This window comes from Lissotriton vulgaris, chromosome 6 (assembly GCF_964263255.1).
Source record: "Lissotriton vulgaris chromosome 6, aLisVul1.2, whole genome shotgun sequence".
NCBI classification, from domain to species: domain Eukaryota; kingdom Metazoa; phylum Chordata; class Amphibia; order Caudata; family Salamandridae; genus Lissotriton; species Lissotriton vulgaris.
The window spans coordinates 1263134971-1263154354 of record NC_141694.1 but is presented as its reverse complement, the minus strand read 5'-3'; the positions used below and the strand labels follow the sequence as shown (position 1 = coordinate 1263154354).

Sequence of the window (19384 nt, the reverse complement as noted above, 5' to 3'; positions counted from 1 at the left end):
ATTGGGGTCAGGAGGAGTATGTCCTGAAGTTTCTTGTAGCACTACACAGTGCAGGCCGATCAGCGGCAACGGCCAATAGGCACCGGGCCGCCATTTCATTCATGGCGCAGGCGCATGGCATCAAGGACCCCACATCGTCCTTTTTGGTAAAGAAAGCCCTTCGTGGTTGGCAACGCCTGGAGGGTCGTAGAATAGACGAAAGGCGCCCGATTGGGTTAGAAAGGTTGTCCCTGCTGATGTCGGTACTCCCCACAACATGTTCCTCCCAGTTCGAGGCAGTGCTGTTCCGGGCCGCGTTCGCATTAGCGTTCCATGGGGCTATGCGGGTGAGCAAGCTGGTAGCAAGAAATAAGAAAGATGTGGAGGGAGGTCTGTGTCGGGATCACATTCTGATCAAGGGTGATTCAATGGTGGTCACAATAGCCAGGTCCAAGACCGACCAGGGTGCTATGGGAGACAGTAGTGTCGTCCAGCGCATGCGAGGGTCCCCCATGTGCCCGGTGAAGTGCGTTGAGGAATATTTGGCGCGAAGGGCGGATGCATGGGGCGGAAGCTTGCTGAGACACATCGACGCCACCCCACTGACAAGGTTTCAGTTTCAGCGGGTGCTAACAATGGCAATCGCAGCGGCGGGCTTGGACCCGGGCGATTTCGGGACCCATTCCTTTAGGATAGGGGCTGCTACAGAGGCTACAGCCAGGGGTCAGAGTGTTGAGACGGTGAAACAACTGGGACGATGGTCCTCGAACTGTTATAAAAGGTATGTGCGGTTGCACATGTTGTGAAGCCATTGTCATGCACTCACGCTTCTTGTCTTCTGTTTGGTTTACAGTTTCGCGAGCATGCTATGCGGGGCGGACTGTGCAGTCGACCCGGCACCTGGGGACCAGCGGTCAGAAATCACCGGCTGAGGAAAGAGTGGTGTGGGTCGTGGGCCACTCATACGTGAGACGGGCCGGGGACGTATTCAAAGCAGGTGACGTGATTCACGCAGCTGGGGAATACGGGTACAGGGTGACCTTCCACGGAAGGGGCGGGCTCTGTATTGACCAGTTTCAATGTTTTGTTGAGGAACTGTTAGGGCGGACAAGGTCACCGCCGTCTGTAATCATAGTACACCTGGGAGGCAATGACTTGGTGACACTCGGTCGGCGAGTACTACTCGAGCGAGTTCTATCTACTGTTAGCTGGCTGGCGAGAAGGATCCCGGGGTGCACGATAGCATGGTCCCACATGATTCCCAGGAAGGTTTGGTGGGGGGGCCTCTCTGTGTCAGCACTGAACCATTCAGTAAAGAAGGTCAATAACAAACTTGGTAGGTTGTTTCGCTCGGCGCAGTTGCACTGTATTCCGCATGGATGTATTCGGGGGGATCACATGTATCTCGAGGATGGGGTCCATTTGTCCCGGGAGGGGAATGTCTTACTCATAGGAGACTTTATAGCATGGTTAAGGGGTTTGTAAAAGCATGACCTTTAGTAGGAGTTGTGGGGGGGCCGGATAGCCGGTCAACTATCCGGCCTGTGGCGGTAAGGTCATGATCGGTGAGCAGTAATTTCAAGGTCCCTAGAGGGGGGGCGCCACCCATTATGGATGGGAGCGCCCGGGGGAGGCGGCCATTGGCCCCTCACACGGGGAGGCGGCACCCACTAAGTATGGGGTCGCCTAAGGGAAGGCGGTCATAGGCCCCTTCCAGGGGAGGAGGCGGCTAGATGCCCCTCCTACGAATTTCCCGGGGCCCGGATATCCGCGACGGCGGATGTGATAAACAGTGTGGGGTGGGAGGGGGGTCCACGCTACCTTCTAGACACCTCACACGAGTCCTCGGACGACCATTAAGATGGCGTCGAGTTAAATAGGGGGCCCCCGCAAAGACAAGGGAAATTGGAGTTGGCACAGAGGTACAGTCCTCTGTGCGCCCGCCCCTCACACCGTGAGGGGGGAGTTCTGGTAGTAGGGATCTGACACCGGTTGCGACCTTGCCGTTGGCCCGTAATGCTAGGATGTACAATTTTAATTTAGAAAGTATGCATTTGCAGGATGTTAGACTCGGCTAGGAAAACCTTTGTACTAGAGATTTGCTAAGGTTAGCCAATGAACGTGTCTTCATCGTAATGTAATAAATGAAAATTGTACATGATATGAAACTGTTATTTTAATGTTTAATTTTGTTTCATATTTTAATAAATACGGCCGGGAGGGTAACTCCCTCCCGCCTTCCAAAAGTTCAAAACTGCGTCCGTCTTCCCATCCTTGGGGATTGTGTTGGGAGGGGGTGACAGGCATCCCGGCCATATTCCAGGTTTTAGCCGCCAGGTAGGAGAAGGATCTTCCTCCCATGGTGGTTTTGTTGATGCGTGGAACAGCAGCAAGGGCTTGGTTGGACGAGCGTAACTAGCGTGAGGGGGTGTAGAAGGAGACTCGCGTGTTGAGGCAATCGGGTCCAAGTTCGTAAAGTGCTTTGTGTGCGTGGGTGAGGAGGCGGAATGTTATCCTCTTATTGACAGGGAGCCAATGGAGGTCTTTTAGGTGATTAGAAATGTGATCTTTACGCGGGATGTCTAGTATGAGTCTGGCTGATGCGTTCTGGATGCGTTGGAGTTTTTTCTGCAGTTTTGCGGTGGTGCCGGCGTAAAGGGTGTTTCCGTAGTCCAGGCGGCTTGTGACCAGTGCGTGGGTGACCGTTTTTCTAGTTTCGGTGGGGATCCAGCGAAATGTTTTTTTGAGCATGCGAAGAATGTTGAAGCAAGATGATGAAACGGTGTTGACTTGTCTGGACATCGAGAGTGAGGAGTCCAGGATGACGCCCAGGTTCCGTGCGTGGTCCGTCGGGATGGGTGCTTTTCCAAGGGCCGCTGGCCACCAAGAGTCGTCCCATGCGGAGGGGGAGGTACCTAAGATAAGGACTTCTGTTTTTTCTGAGTTCAGTTTCAGTCGGCTGAGCTTCATCCACTCTGCTACTTCTTTCATTCCTTGATGTAGGTTGGTTTTGGCCGTGTTAGGGTCATTGGTGAGTGAGAGGATCAGTTGAGTGTCGTCAGCGTAGGAGATGATGTTGAGGTTGTGTTGGCGTGCGATGGTCGCGAGGGGGCTCATGTATACGTTGAAGAGGGTGGGGCTGAGTGAGGATCCTTGTTGCACGCCACAGATGACTTCAGAGGCTTCTGACTTGAACGATGGGAGGCGGACTCTCTGAGTTCTTCCGGCAAGGAACGAGGTGATCCATTCCAGAGCTTTTCCTTGGATTCCGATGTTTCTGAGGTGTTGTAGCAGGGTGCTATGACAGACTGTGTCGAAGGCTGCAGAGAGGTCGAGGAGGATGAGGGCGACTGTGTCTCCATTGTCCAGTAGTGTTCGAATGTCGTCTGTTGCTGCGATGAGTGCGGTCTCAGTGCTGTGTTTGGCTCGGAAGCCGGACTGTGAGGAGTCGAGGGAATTGTTGGTTTCGAGGAAGGCGGCGAGCTGGTTGTTGATTGCTTTCTCGATGACTTTCGCCGGGAATGGAAGGAGCGAGATGGGGCGGTAGTTTTTGAGTTCGTTGGGGTCCGCTGTGGTTTTTTTTAGAAGGGCGCTGAGTTTGGCGTGCTTCCAACTTTCCGGGAAGGTGGCGGAGTTGAGGGAGCAGTTGATGACGTCTCGGAGGTGTGGTGCTATGATTGAGTCCGCTTTGTTGAGGATGTGGTGAGGGCATGGGTCTGTGGGGGGTCCTGAGTGGATGGAGTTCATCAGGCGGATGGTGTCCTCAGTGGAGATTGGGTTCCAGTCATTAAGGATGTTCAAGGGGGGTGAAGGTTCGGCAGAAAGTTGGGTGGGTTGGTCTTCGGGTTGGTTGTTGAAGCTGTTGTGGATGTCTGCTATTTTGTTGTGGAAGAACGAGGCTAAGGAGTCGCAAAGGGTTTGAGAGGGAGTGATGTCGTTGGAGTTGGCAGAGGGGTTGGTAAACTCTTTGACGATGTTGAATAATTCCTTGCTGTTGTGGGCGTTGTTGTCTAGTCGGTCTTTGAAAGCGGCTTTCTTGGCTGTCCGGATCAGTTGGTGGTGTATGCGGGTGGCGTTTTTGAAGGCGTCCCTGGTGTTGGTGTTTGGGTCTTTTTTCCAGGCCTTCTCGAGGGAGCGACAGAGTTTCTTGGATTTCTTAAGTTCATCGTTGAACCAGGGGGCGTTTTTGCTTCCTAGTTTGATTTGGCATTTTTTCAAGCTAGGTTGTCGGTGCTGTGAGTTAGCCATTGTGTGAGGTTGATGGCTGCTTGGTTAGGGTTCGACGAATAGGCTGGGGGGTTTTGAAGAAGCGATGTGGAGATCTGGTCGATGGTGATTTTGTTCCAGTTTCTTCGGAGAGTGGGTTGAGGGTGGTTGTGGATTGTGGTCTTTTTGTAGGTGAAGTGAACGCAGTTTTGGTCCGTCCAATGGAGAGCTGTGGTGTGACTGAAGGAGATGTGCTTGCTGGAGGTGAAGATAGGGTCGAGTGTGTGTCCTGCGCAGTGGGTGGGGGTGTTAACAAGTCGTTTGAGTCCGAGGTTGGGGAGATTGTCCAGAAGGTTGGTGGTGTTGCTGTCGTTGTTCTTTTCCAGGTGAAAATTGAGGTCTCCCATTAGAATATAGTCCTCGGAGGGGAGGGCGTGAGGGGTGATGAAGTCAGTGATGTCTTCACAGAATTGTGCACGGGGTCCTGGTGGTCTGTAGAGGAGTGTGCCTCTGAGTGTGGTCTTGGGGTCGGTGTGGATCTGGAAGTGAAGGTGTTCGGCGCTAGCGAGGTTGACGTCTGAGCTGGTTGAGATGCGGATGGAATTCTTATGGACGATGGCGATGCCTCCTCCTGTTTGCTTGGTGCGGTCCTTTCGGATGATCTTGTAGTCTTTCGGGATGGCTATGGTGATGTCTGGAGCTGAGGAGGCGTTCATCCAAGTTTCTGTTAGGAAGGCGACGTCCGGAGAAATGGTGTCTAGTAGATTCCAAAGGTCGATGGCGTGTTGGTGGACCGAGCGGGTGTTGAGCAGGATGCATTTAAGGTGGTTGGTGTCGGATCTCTGTTTGGTGTTTGTAGATGTGGAGTTGGTCTTGGTGCCGTCATACTTGCAGGAGTTGCAAGTGTAGGGTCCATGGGTGTGTCCGGGAGCGGCTTGGGCGCAGTTGGGGAGTCGGCCGGGGTTTAGTGCTAAGAGGGTGGAGGCGTCGTATGTAATGCGGGAGGGGTGGGTGGTACGGGAACCAGGGGGTCTGGCGCTGGGCGCGGTCCAGGCGTGAACGGGCGTAGACAGGCTTACCTTTGGCACGGCCGCAGCGCGAGGACGCTGCGCGTTGGGACATCTTGTCATAAATGGATAGTGGAGGGGGCGGAGCGTGGGAGGGGGAGCTGGGAGGCGGGAGCGTAGGGGGAGGGACGGGCTGCAGGCACAACAAAATGGACGGGGAGACAACAACAGGACCGGGAAATGCGAGCTGGCGGTGGAAAACGGGCACAATAACAGTTTAAATTAAATGAAAGCAATTTAATGCAAAATGCTAATCAGGCCAAGCAATGCGGAGAAATCACAGTTCACGTAGTCGAGCAAGCAGAGTAATGCTGAGCGCTACGCAAACAGAGCGGGTGCAGATCCAATTAGTATAATATCAATTATGGCAGTGGTGGGGGAGCAGCGCTACGGTACCACAAGCAGATCCAATTAGTATTATATCAATTATGGCAGTGTTGGGGGAGCAGCGCTACGATACCACAAGCAGCGCTATGGATCCAGGAGAGAGGGTGGAGCGACCGCTTCACACGGAGTCAGGCAGGTCACGGAGGTTCCTCAGCTGAGACGTTCCTGGTATCTCGTGGGTGGGAGGGGGAGCTGGGAGGCGGGAGCGTAGGGGGAGGGACGGGCTGCAGGCACAACAAAATGGACGGGGAGACAACAACAGGACCGGGAAACGGGCACAATAACAGTTTAAATTAAATGAAAGCAATGCGGAGCGTTCCTAGATGCAAAATGCTAATCAGGCCAAGCAATGCGGAGAAATCACAGTTCACGTAGTCGAGCAAGCAGAGTAATGCTGAGCGCTACGCAAACAGAGCGGGTGCAGATCCAATTAGTATAATAACAATTATGGCAGTGGTGGGGGAGCAGCGCTACGGTACCACAAGCAGATCCAATTAGTATTATATCAATTATGGCAGTGTTGGGGGAGCAGCGCTACGATACCACAAGCAGCGCTATGGATCTAGGAGAGAGGGTGGAGCGACCGCTTCACACGGAGTCAGACAGGTCACTGAGGTTCCTCAGCTGAGACGTTCCTGGTATCTCGTGGGTGGGAGGGGGAGCTGGGAGGCGGGAGCGTAGGGGGAGGGACGGGCTAGCGTTGGATAGCGTAGGGGTAAAAATTACTATTCCCACTCCAGACAGTGCAACAGTAGGGAAAGGGTTGAATAGCGTACGGGTAAAAATTACTATTCCCACTCCAGAGAGTGCAACAGTAGGGAAAGCGTTGAATAGCGTAGGGGTAAAAATTACTATTCCCACTCCAGAGAGCGCAACAGTAGGGAAAGCGTTGGAAAGTGTAGGGATTAAAATTACTATTCCCACTCCAGAGAGTGCAACAGTAGGGAAAGCGTTGGATAGCGTAGGGGTAAAAATTACTATTCCCACTCCAGACAGTGCAACAGTAGGGAAAGTGTTGGATAGCGTAGGAGTAAAAATAACTATTTCCACTCCAGCTAGTGCAACAATAGGGAAAGCGTTGGATAGCGTAGGGGTTAAACTTACTATTCCCACTCCAGAGAGAGCAACAGAAGGGAAAGCGTTGGATAGCGTAGGGGTAAAAATTACTATTCCCACTCCAATGAGTGCAACAGTAGGGAAAGCATTGGATAGCGTAGGGGTAAAAATTACTATTTACACTCCAGAGAGTGCAACAGTAGGGAAAGCGTTGGATAGCATAGGGGTAAAAATTACTATTCCCACTCCAAAGAGTGCAACATTAGGGAAAGCGTTGGATAGCATAGGGGTAAAAATTACTATTCCCACTCCAGAGAGTGCAACACATACCAATAAATAAATTTACATATTTAATTAATTATAAATAAATTACTTCCCACCCTACTCCCCTATAAACCCACAACCCGCCACAAAAATAAAATTAATTAAATTAACATAATTATCAATTAATCAATTAAATACAATTAATTGGCAATTAAAATGTAATTAATTACAAAATAAAAATTAATTAACAATTAACTATAAACAAATACCAATAAATAAATGTACATATTTAATTATTTATAATTAAATTACTTCCCACCCTATTCTCCTATAAACCCACAACCCGCTACAAAAATTACATTAATTAAATTAACATCATTATCAATTAATCAGTTAAATAAAATTAATTGGCAATTAAAATGTAATTAATTACAAAATAAAAATTAATTAACAATTAATTATAAACAAATACCAATAAATACATTTACATATTTAATTAATCATATTTAAATTACTTCCCACCGTATTCCCCTATAAACCCACAACCCGCTACAGAATTAAATTACGCAAAATTTAAATAACAATAAATTCATTAATTAAAACACATTATAACATAAATAAACACTTTTAACACATAAAATACACTATAAAAAATTCGATATTTTTAAATTTTCGATATTTTTAATAACCTATATTATGTACTTCGATATTTTGACTATCTATATTTTAAATTTCGATATTACATTACTTACCTTCAAAACGATATTTTTGATGTCTATATTCTGTCCATTCGATATTATGTCCAGCCTCTATTTTGAACTCGATATTATGTCCATTTGATATTTTGTAGTTGATATTTTGTCTGTTTACCCTTCACAAGCATCTTTATGAAAGTATTATTTATACTGAGTCACTCACGAGAAAAAGCTAAGCATAATATATAGTGCTTTCAAATGTCCATGTAATGTCCAGTACTAAGTACCTGAACGTTTTTACTTTTTTTCTGTACTTGCACTACTCAGCACAGCTGCAAAACATTTCATGGGAGAGTACCAGCACTTCTCAGGAGCAAACAGGCCCTTCTGTGCAGTAGCAGCTACCGTTTAAAAAATATCGTGGGGCACAATGGCGTCAAATTCACCATATATGTTGCACTTCTAACCGGCGTTCCAAGAGCAGGAATGTAAGGACTTCCTTCCGGTTGTATAACATTACAACGCGGGATTTTACCCCGCGTGCCATTATGACGGTGTTTTTACAACGCAAGTCATTACAACGACTTGCGCTGTAAGCGCTGGATAGTGGAATAGTTTAATTTTCTATTCCAACTCCAGCCCACGTTACAGTAGGGAAGGTGTTGGAATAGAAAATTAAACTATTCCTTTTCCAACAGCGCCCTCCAGCGCAACATGACTTGCGTTGTAAAAGCAGAGTCGTAATGGCAGCGCGTGGTAATGCCGCGTTGTGATGGCTTCTCACCCTTCCTTCCAGCTCAGTAGAATGCAAATCAAACCAATCCTGAAGCTGCTCTCTTCAGTGTGAGAGTGTTATATTTCATATATGTGTAGGTCCAGGGAACATCGTACACCTTCCCTACATCTTCTCCCCTTCATTTCATATGAACGAGCTTTATAAGGTAATAACGAAATGAAATGAAAATTATTCTTATATAGCGCATGGCTACCCGAAGGCATCCCAGCGCTTGGAGGCGCTGAGAGGCAGAAAAGCTAAGATAGTTCTTATGTAATCTTATTTATTTGGTTTCCGGTAAAAGCCATGTCTTTAGTTTCTTGCGGAAAGTGAGGAGGTTGAGTTCTTGGCGAAGGGAGAGGGGCAGAGAGTTCCACAGCTTTGATGCATTGTAAGAAAAGAGGCGACCTCCGGAGCGAGACTTACTGATTCTGACAACTTCTTCCAGATTGAGATCATTGGACCGCAGATTTCTGGACGTTTTGTAGGGTCTGATAAGGTTGGCGAGAATTGGAGGACCTTTGCCCTGAAATGTTTTATGGGCGATACAGAGGGCCTTAAAATGTATCCGTTCTTTTATCGGTAGCCAGTGGAGTGATCTTTTTTTTTTTTTTTACCTTTTTTTTAATTTTCTTTATTGAGTTTTTATACCAGCAGACAGACAAGAGGATAAATGCCAAAATAAATACACTATAGCTCCATGGATTGTAAAACAGCAACAGCGAAAGACACAATGATACATACACAAATATAACCAACAGAATCCTTACTGCCCCATCCATTTCTCAATTGGTAACCATAATTTATGCCCAAACATTTTCCTTCTAATACCCTTATTTTTGTACAGAGAAGATTCAAGATGATATATAGATAACAATTTAGCTTGCCATTTTACAAAATTTGATGGTTCCGGGTCTATCCATTGCGAAGTAATACAAAATCTATATACAGACATGCATAAAAAAACAAAAGTTTCTTCTGCTGTCGACCATTTGTACAATGTACTCTCTTCCACACCAAATATAGCCAATTGTGCAGTTAATTTTACCCCAATGCCCAGACTTTCCTTAATATATCTCTCTCAATATCTGCTATAAATTTAGAGAGGTTTGGACAAAGGAAAAAAACATGAATCCTATCTGAAGCATCTAAATTGCAACGGCTACAATAGGTTCCCAGACCAGACTTCCATTTTGTTAATTTAGCTGGCGTGTAGTACAAATCGAACACTGACATATAATGTTGGGCTTGAAGAGAGCCATTTAATAATACACTGTTGGCTATCTCCAAACTTCTTTCCAACATAATTCCCTCTGCACCCAGCTTCTCTTGCCATTTCTTTTCTATAGCCAGAAGATCATCTTCCTCCGTTGCCAAAAGGAGTTGATACAGAGGACCCATTTTAAGCCTTCTTTTAATAGCTTCAATAATCTCTATTTTGTCTAAAAAACATATTTCTTAACAACTTCTCTTCACAGAAACTTCGAAGCTGAAGATATTTGAAAAAATCAGCACGCTGCAATTTAAACTTGCCCAATAAAAAATCAAAGGGGGCAAAGCTTTTCCCCTGAAACAAATCTCCCAAGTCCCACACACCCCGCTCTTCCCATCTTACCATCACCTGATCTTTGAATATTTCAGGGAGAAGAGGGCACTTATGAAATGGTGTATACAATGTTAACTTGGTAAAGATTCCAAATTTTTTCTTCATTAACCTCCAAACCAGTGGAGTGATCTTAACGCTGGTTTGGCTGAGGAGCGATAATTAGTGCCAGTCAACAGTCTCGCCGCTGAATTCTAGACTAACTGAAGCTTACAAATCACCGAAGTCGGGGCTCCCAGGTAGATCGCGTTTCCATAGTCAAGCCTGGATAAAATCAAGGCCTGAACTAGAATTCTTTTAGCCTTGTGAGGCAACTGGGGGAGAATTTTACGTATAGATTTTAGCAGGCCAAAACAAGTGGCCGCTGTTTTTCTAGCTTGTACTTTAAACGAGAGATCCTTGTCTAACCAGAGTCCTAGACTCTTGATCTCACTTTTTGGAGTAGAACCAGGGCCCATACAGGGTGGCCATAATGTAGAGGCATTGAATGATGCCTGCCTGCCTAGTAGCAAAAGTTCGGTCTTCTCACCGTTGAGTTTGAGATGGGACTGGCTCATCCACTTGTCCACTTCCTCCAGACAGACACTCAGACTCGTTGGGGACAACTCCGCTTGGTTCAGAGAGACCACGAGCTGCGTGTCGTCGGCATAGCTGACCAATTCAATCCCATAGGGAGCCACTATCTCAGCTAAGGGAGACATGTACACATTAAAAAGTGTGGGGCTAAGGGAAGAGCCCTGAGGGACCCCACACTGCAGAGATAAGGGAGAGGAATGACAATCCCCTTCAAACACCTTAAAGTACCTTTCCTGCAGGAATGATTCCAGCCATGCAAGGGCCTTTCCCGAGACTCCAAGTTTGTTTAAGCGGGCTAAAAGGATGCGGTGATTCACCGTATCAAAGGCGGCGCTGAGGTCCAGGAGGATAATGGCCACATTGCCACCTGCGTCCAGAAATAACTCCTAATAAGGGACTGAACACCTTATAAGGACTGACGCCTTTTATGGACTAAACCTTTCTCCTACTTCCATGCTGAGGGAGGGTTCTTCCCAATCGATATTGCTAAGACCTCATCCTTAGCACAAAGGAATAATTTATGAGAACGATACCCGGGGGTATACTTCACCTCTCCTATCCACGCACATGGTTTCATCTCCAACGTCATCCTCATACTTAACAATAGCTAACACATGCACATGGACTGCATAAATACTGCACCTCTTGCTATCAGTAAGAAGGAGGGACAGAGACTTCACACCGACACACTGACGAGAGACGCTGCGGCTCCAACATGCAATCATTCCAGCTGACTATCCCTTGCGTGGTGTCCAATTTGAGTCTAGGACGAAGTCCCACGCTCTCACTATTTCAGGTAATGGAGTTTGACTAAATCCTAGCGGGATTCTTGGCTCTTAGTCTCTTAGGCTTAGGCTCTTTCACACCTATTCACAAGCCAGGTACACTTAGGTACATCTAGACAGGCATCGTAGGAGTATGCACTATCTTTTATAAATGCATTTTATATTCAGGTATCTGTTCATGACTATTGTGAAATGGTATAACTGTACTATTCCGTTTTATTCACTGTACTGCTGAACCTATATCTCTGCTACTGTGTAATAGTTTTAGCAGCGCATATATTTTACACGAGAAGAAATACGGTACAATAAATTCTTATTGTAAACACGCTTGACTGTTTCTTCCGTGTATCTGTCGGAGAGAAAATGAGCACGCACGAGTGACTGGGTGAAAAGTAGTATATTATTTCCACGAGTCTGAGGAATCAGGATTTTTTGTGTTCTGAGGTTGCCACAAACTAATCTCTCTGATACAAGGAGATTCTAGTGGCGCTGTGAGCTAGCTAATGCAAAAAGAGGCTAACATATTCAGCGGGGGTGTTCAGAGTCGGTCTGCCACCAGACCTACAGTACATGTCATCCAAAAACAGCACAGGTCCTGCATGAAGGGTACTATAGGAACTACACTAAAAGAGCAGCTCCAGGATTGGTGGGAGTAGGATAACCCATTGCTCATACACAAAATTCTCCAGGCACACAGAGACTAAAATTGAGGTTGTGGTTTCAATAGTTCTTTAATTTTCTTGCAGTTATGTACGCCCCGTGCTTCGTCACAGGCTGTTCCTGTTACAGCAAACTTTATCAGGGCTTAACATCTACACCAAAGCATTAGTCCAATTTAGGAGGAGTGTTTGTAATAAATAAAGAGCCCATAACCTGGGTCAGGTCAGGGGCGGCTCTAGGTTCATGGCGGCCCTGGGCAGGGAGCTTAGGTAGGGGGCCCCTGGAGGAACGCTGGCGCGGAGGTCAGTGAAGAGTGGGGGGTCAGGGTGTTTGGAAGTGGAACAGAGCCGTAGGCCGCCAAATCCCTGCCAGGGGCCACCACGCAAATATGTATCCATCCTCAGAGGATTATTGTATTAAGGATATATATTGGCGTGGTGGCCCCTGGGGTTTGGCGGCCCTGTGCAGGTGCACAGCTTGCACATGCCTAAGGCCGCCCCTGGTCAGGTGACCCCAGACATGCTATGTGTGTTCGGGAAATAAATGGTGTGATTTCACTAGTTAGCGCATGCAGGATGTATAGATTGGTCCACCAGGTATCATGTTAGGGAATTTCAAAATCAGTGTGTGTTATATCGTGATTAATCCCTTAGTGCCCACCCAGCGTTCATTTTGAGGATGGAGGCCTGTGCCAGCAATCCCCCGGCTGTTTCACAGTGCACATGTTGGGCTGGCCCTAGGTAGCCAGCCAGCCAACCTCACATGCGCACTGAAAGGGGCAGCAGTAATCCTACAATAGCAGGATACAGCCCCGTCACCTTCCTCATGCTTGCGCTGTACACAGCATGAGCTGGTGGCAAAATAAAATGGCATTATTAAGACTTTTTATTTTTGTGTCTTTGCCTGCTGCACTCGCAGCAGGTGGGGCGATGCCCCTCTGCTCTCGTGGAGGAGCCACCGCTGCTTTCTTGTTTCCCTTAAAAACACAAATGATAGACACTACCATAGAGAAGTCTTATGAGTTATCAATGAAGCATGCCTTCAAAGTACTAACAAGAAAAAAGCTATGCAAGGAAAGGTCTCATATAAAAAACTGGCTGCAAGTTACACTATTCAACTAACTAACACTTGCAAAACAATCCTTGGCGTAGGAAAATGAGGAAACACTGGTCATTTACAGAAACTACAATTGTGTAATAAAAAGCTTTGCATTGCCCTAAGACTGTTACTCATTTTATAAAAAATGATTTAAAAAAAATTATAAATAAGAACAAAAAGAAGCAAAAATGTGATTGGGATAGGTCAATTTTTGTACCAGTGCAGCTTCGGGATGATAGAAAACTGCTCTTTAAACAGTGACTGCTATTACAAAGTGCTTCATTTGTGCTTTTGGTTGCAGGTAGTGAGGTTTGGCAGTCATTCTTGGAGACCAGGCCTTATGTTTCATCATCAGACTTCGACCCAGTGCAAGACAGAAATAAATGAGAAAACAGAGAAAGAAAAAGTAGGAGAACGATAGGAAACAATGACAAGCGAAGAAAGCAGGGATGAAAAAGAACCTGCAAGAGAAAGATCAAGAGACCAGGAGTGAAAGGTGGTGGAGGAAACAGGCTGAATCAAGACTAGGCAGCGTTGGGGTTTGGCAGCACCGGGGACGGGCTCGTAAGACAGACGTTGGCCCCCTTCACTTATTCCTTTTGTGTGTACCATTTAAGCATTGCTTGTACTGTAATGTGGTGAGGGGATTTGAGGGCTGACCTTTCACAGGTTTACAAGTGTGAATATGCCTGAAAATGTTCTCTTCTTACCTTGTCAGCCTTTTCTTCGGGCTCATCTTCATTGAGGAACTCTCGCTTGGGGTAGGGGATCTGGCAACCAGCAAACACACTGGAAAAACACAAACAGTAAACAAAACAAGAACTTCAGCCTGAAGTAGCATTTGACATTTATTAAAAACAACCAATTGAAATATGTTCTTCCAGCATCTCTGCCTCTAGCTAAATCTCTGGCAGCAATTGTAAAATATGTGCCAACCTAAATTATTCCAATGAGAACTCAGGGGGCGGCATGGCAGGGCAGCTAACTGCTCCTGGGAACATGTGGATGCCATGTTTACCACCAAATAGGCACAGTAACTAAATACAAAAACTTTCTGGCAGATGGTGGGGAATGAACAATGTAGCAGCTTACAGAAAAGAGGGCTGCATGCCACTTGATGACTTTTATTAACTTTTATTCACAGTTTAATTGAAGCCAGTGCTTAATAATTAAATTGTGTATACACATCAAAAACGCAATCTTGACTATGTTGCATAATACCCTAGTCCCACACTGATTGCAGTTGTTGTATTGAGTAATGTGACAATGAATATTAAGTGGAATAAAGAAAGAGAAGTGGGTCATGCCCTCCAGCCTGGAGTCACCCAAAGTTCATAAAGCGCCTGCTGTTACGCGGCACCACCGGCACCACAAACACTCTTGCATCTCTAATCACACATCAAATTATTTCCTTTCCCTCGGATGCCTCTCTTTTTTTAAGCTTATATTCTCAATCAATCTAAGTGCATCCGCTATCAATCATGACAATGGCTTAAATTACAAATGTTTTCGATTATTGATTTAAAATATTGTCAGATTGCGGGCATGACTCAGAAAAAAAATGACAGAGGAAAACTGCAAGAAGACAGATCAAAAAGGAAACAAAAGTAATTTGGGATATGTGGGAGCTAGCGGATGAATGGGGGAGTAGATAAGAGGAAGAGAAGAGAGGTCCAGATCACTCACTAGAAGAGGTGGTAAATTGAGGGTTGGAGGCATTGGAGTTCTCTTTAGGAAATGATGGGAGGAATGGCGGGTTAAGGAGCTTAAGCGTGGGGAATTCACACGCTTAAAAAGGTACACTGTGGTGAAAATGCAAACTAAACAAACTTTTTCCTATGGAACTAAATTCACTAAGGGGGGCGTGGCTAGCAGCCGATGGACGCGGTCGCAGCCTAGCGAGGCTCCCGACCCTCAGCCTGAAATCCGCCTCAAATCCTGTCTCAGACCCGGGATCCCCGTGGAAATCGGGTCGATCCCGGAGCCAACCCTCAGGTCTGTTCCGGTTGGGTCAGCGCGCCGCAACACCAGGCATAGCGGGCGCTGAAGGGCACGGACCACCCAAGACGGCAGGGGATAAGATGGCGGCTCCCTGCATCGCAGCCGCTAGGGAATAGCGACGACCCCGTCCCTGATGTCCTGAGGCCACAGCGTGGCGCAGCGTACAGTGCTGGACTCGCGGGACACGGCGGCGGCCACACGGGGCATCGGCGGACCCTGAGGTCAGTGCGTGGTCCGCTCGGGAGCGGAGTGCTGGCGGGGCTCCGCCCACAACCACAAGGGGCTCACTCTAGGCCCCGGCTTTGAGGCCTACGACGTCCTGCAACGGCGCAATACCCCCGGAAGCGGCCGTGACACAGCGGGCCTGCCTTGAGGAGGCATACGGAGGCAACAAGAGTGGAGGGTGCTTGGAGGACGTCCAGCCTCGATCGGAGGGGACACTGCATGGCCCACCGGCAGGGCCTGTGACCTGATTGGGCGGCGGCACGGCCCGGACCGAGCGTGCAGGGTGCAATTGACTCCGCAAAGGAGGGGCATTGAATCAGCCCGGGACCCGTGGGAGACGGAGAGCCGGGACCGGAGGGAGGATTACGCCTGCTGGGGTACTGTGCATCTTATACTCACCACTCCGCCCCTGGCCCCGGGTTGTGCACCCCGGGTCGTCGGCGCTGCTGAACGCTGAGATGTGCTCCATGGAGCACTGACCGGACGACGGAACCAGCTGGTGGACCCCAGTGCTGACCCCTGACGCCCGGTCGCCGGGGGAAGCTGTAAGCCCTACCGGTTCACTGGCACCATTTTCGATCTCTGCAACGCGGCCCCCGGAGACTCGGCTCACCCCCCCTGACGACGGCTAGTAGTGTGACTACCTTGAGGTTGGTGGCAGAATATTGCGGGAGGCGTCGTTGACGTCGGACCACCCTGAGGGTCCTGAATTGCAGGGAGGCGCAAGATGGGAAAACCTAGAGGACCCAAAGGGGACGGGAGCCCAGCCACGGAAACACCAGCCGACTCCCCGCAACCCCCCACGGAGCTCCAACTGATGCAGGACCGGATTCTAGACGCCATTGCTGCTACGAAGGAGGCCCTACATCACGATATTGGTCAGGTGGCGACGGGGCTGGGGCACCTGCGCGCAGATCACGCAAAGCTGCAGGACAGAGTCAAGGCCGCAGAAGTTACCCTGCAGGATATCGTACCGGCCCACAAATCGATGGAAGGGCGACTCACGGAGGCGCTGGAGAGGATACAGACCCTGGAGAAGAGAGCAGAGGACGCTGAAAACCGCAGTCGGCGGAACAACGTGCGCCTGGTTGGCCTGCCGGAAAAAAAAGAAGGTACGGACATGGTGGGCTACCTGACCGACTGGCTAAAGACTGTGGTTGCCCCGGAGGGCTTATCTCCCTTCTTCACACTGGAACGGGCGCACCGCGTGCCCTCCCGACCCCCGCGCCAGGGTCTCCCGCCGCGCCCAGTGGTCATCAAACTGCTCCACTATAAGGACAGAGACTGGCTCCTCCAGCGGGCCAGGGAAGCGGGCCCATTCCAGGTGGACAATAGTAACGTCACACTCTTCCCGGACTATACGTTCGAAACTCAGAAACAGCGAGCCTCCTTTCTCTCCATCAAAAAGGAGCTACGCACCGAGGGACTGCAATACTCTCTGCTGTTCCCGGCCAAACTGAGAGTGATAGTGGACGACAAGGCGTTATTCTTTGAAACTTCGGCGGACGCCTGGACCTGGTGGGACACCTACAAGGCGGGCACGGATGGGGCTCGATTTAGGGCCGAGGAGGAGCGCCAGAACCATGCGACCAGACGATCGAGAAGACTCCGGGGACGCAACCGGGGAGCCAAGAAGCCTTCAACATCGCAAACTGAAGAAGAACGGCGAGCAGCGCTGCAGGCGGTTAAAGAGGTGTCAGGAACGGCGCCGGTCCAATCGGCAAGAGAATCAGCCTCGGAGGCCCTGGCCACGGGATCAGACACTGACTTCTCGGGGCTGGACGGGGCTAGGGGCCCGAAGGTCACCCCCCAGACTTCGGGGGAAATCGTTGGACCCTAACAGCTGTCCGCGGCTTCCGAGTGAAGGAACCCTGAAGGCGGCGCCCCCCCATGGACATTGGAACAGACTAATGTGAGACTTTTCTTTTATGAGTCGCATTGAGTATTGTGGGGCAGAGGGTTATGGGACCGAAGCTTAACAGGCCTAGGAGCCAGCTCACGCGCCACAGGGCCCATAAGGCCCCCGTGGTGATTACTACGGACTACAAGTTTACGTGAGCACGTTTGCTCGCTAGTTTGGATGGGTGCCTCTACTTCGCAGTTGAGTCCTGTTCTGGGGGAGGGGGGACCTGGAGTAGTTGGGGTGACTCGAGGTGCAGTTGGGGATGGGAAGTTGGGCGGGGGGGTGGGGTTGGGAGGTGGTGGGAAGGTGCCTGGTGTCCGGAAGCGTACGTTTATTGATTTAATCTGCACTGACTGGGGTGATGGCTGACATGGGCTCGTTGAAGTGTGTGTCCTGGAATGTGCGGGGACTGAATTCCATGACAAAACGACACAAAGTACACGCCTACCTGGTCCGCAGAGGGATACACATTGCCTTCCTACAAGAGACCCACTTGACTAAAAAGGAGGGCACCGCACTGCAGAGGAGATGGAGGGGTCACCTATTCCACACCACATACTCGGCATTTGCCAGGGGGACACTTCTATGGATCCGGGCGGGGGTTCCCTTTCAAGCTACTAGGCACACTATAGACCCAGAAGGGAGGTATGTGGCAGTTGAGGGTCTGCTCCGGGGCCGTCAGCTGACACTTTGCAGCGTCTATGCGCCAAACGTAGAGCAGGCATCATACTTCAATAGACTGACCAAACAGTTAGCCTCTTATTTAACGGGTTCAGTGCTGCTGGGGGGAGATCTCAACTCTGTGGCGGACGCCACCCTTGATAGGTCACACCCACCTCTACATGCATCCCCAGTTCACAGACTGGCAAAACACAGATCAAACTGGCAAGGGTTGTGGGACCTGACGGATGCCTGGCGCGCCCAACACCCAACAGACAGGGATTATTCCTTCTATTCGGGCCTGCACGACCTCCATGTTCGCATTGATGCGTTCCTATGCTCCCAATCGGTGTTGCCAATGGTTACTCGAACCGAATACCTAGCGCGCACGATTTCGGACCACAACCCCCTACTCCTTACATTTGCCTGGATGAACGAAGTCTCGCCAATCCCAACGTGGCGGCTTCATCCGGACACTTTGGACGATCCGCCGTTCAGCGGAGCGTTGGAAGGTAGAATCTCCCAATACTTTGCCGAGAATGAGGGGACTGCCTCTTCCAGGGCAGTGGAATGGGACGCGCTCAAGGTGGTAGTAAGGGGGCACTGTATAGGGAAGTTCGCGGGCGTACGGCGAACACTAGTCGAAGATGTGTACAAGGCCGAGCAAGCCTTGCGTGCGGTAGAGAAACAGCGGCCCAACCACCCCGACTTGCAGGATAGAGTAAGTTCAGCGCGGGAGGCAATGGCGGTAGAGGTGGAGCGCCTTCGCTGCTTTGACCACAAAACATACTTAACCAAAGCACTCGCCGAGGGAGATAAGACGGGGACGCTCCTAGCCTGGTTAGCAAACCCCAATAGGGGTGCTGCCCCAATATTATCTCTGACGGACGCGAATGGCACTGAGTGTAACACCCAGCCGGACATTTTACAATGCTTTAAAGCATACTACGAGCGACTGTATAAGAGAGGCCCGGTAGACCGACCCGAGGTGCTAGAGAGCTTGTTGTCTGAAATACAATTACCGTGCCTAGAACCAGACCAAGCGGAAGCCCTCGGGGGCCCAATTGACCTTGCGGAAATAAGGGGAGCCATAAAGAAAATGGCACGCAGGAAAACTCCAGGAGTGGACGGTCTGCCCATCGAGTTCTACGGTAAATACATTGATATCCTGGCCCCACGACTCCAAACCGTATACAATGAGGTGAAAGAGAGGGGGGAGCTGCCCTGCTCGATGCGTGAGGCGCTCATGATCCCCTTGCTCAAGCCACATAGAACCAGCTCTGACCCGGCATCGTACAGACCACTGTCGATGCTCACGACGGATTACAAAATCTTGAGCACTATACTAGCCACCAGGCTGATGGCCCATATGCAAGACTTGATCCACAAGGACCAATCGGGCTTTATCCCCACTAGAAATACGTCTCACAACATTCGTAGGTTG

The 19384-nt window shown here is 49.3% G+C and overlaps 1 protein-coding gene across 2 annotated transcripts in view; it reads right to left on the bottom strand.

Annotated features, from left to right (window-relative positions):
• Positions 1–19384, bottom strand: part of CDK19 (cyclin dependent kinase 19) — a 1344771-nt gene that overhangs the window by 97129 nt on the left and 1228258 nt on the right. For both annotated transcript variants that reach the window (XM_086927380.1, XM_086927381.1), the window contains exon 11: positions 13862–13940. In XM_086927380.1, the coding sequence (XP_086783506.1) occupies positions 13862–13940 (79 nt within the window). The remainder of the gene's footprint in view (positions 1–13861; positions 13941–19384) is intronic.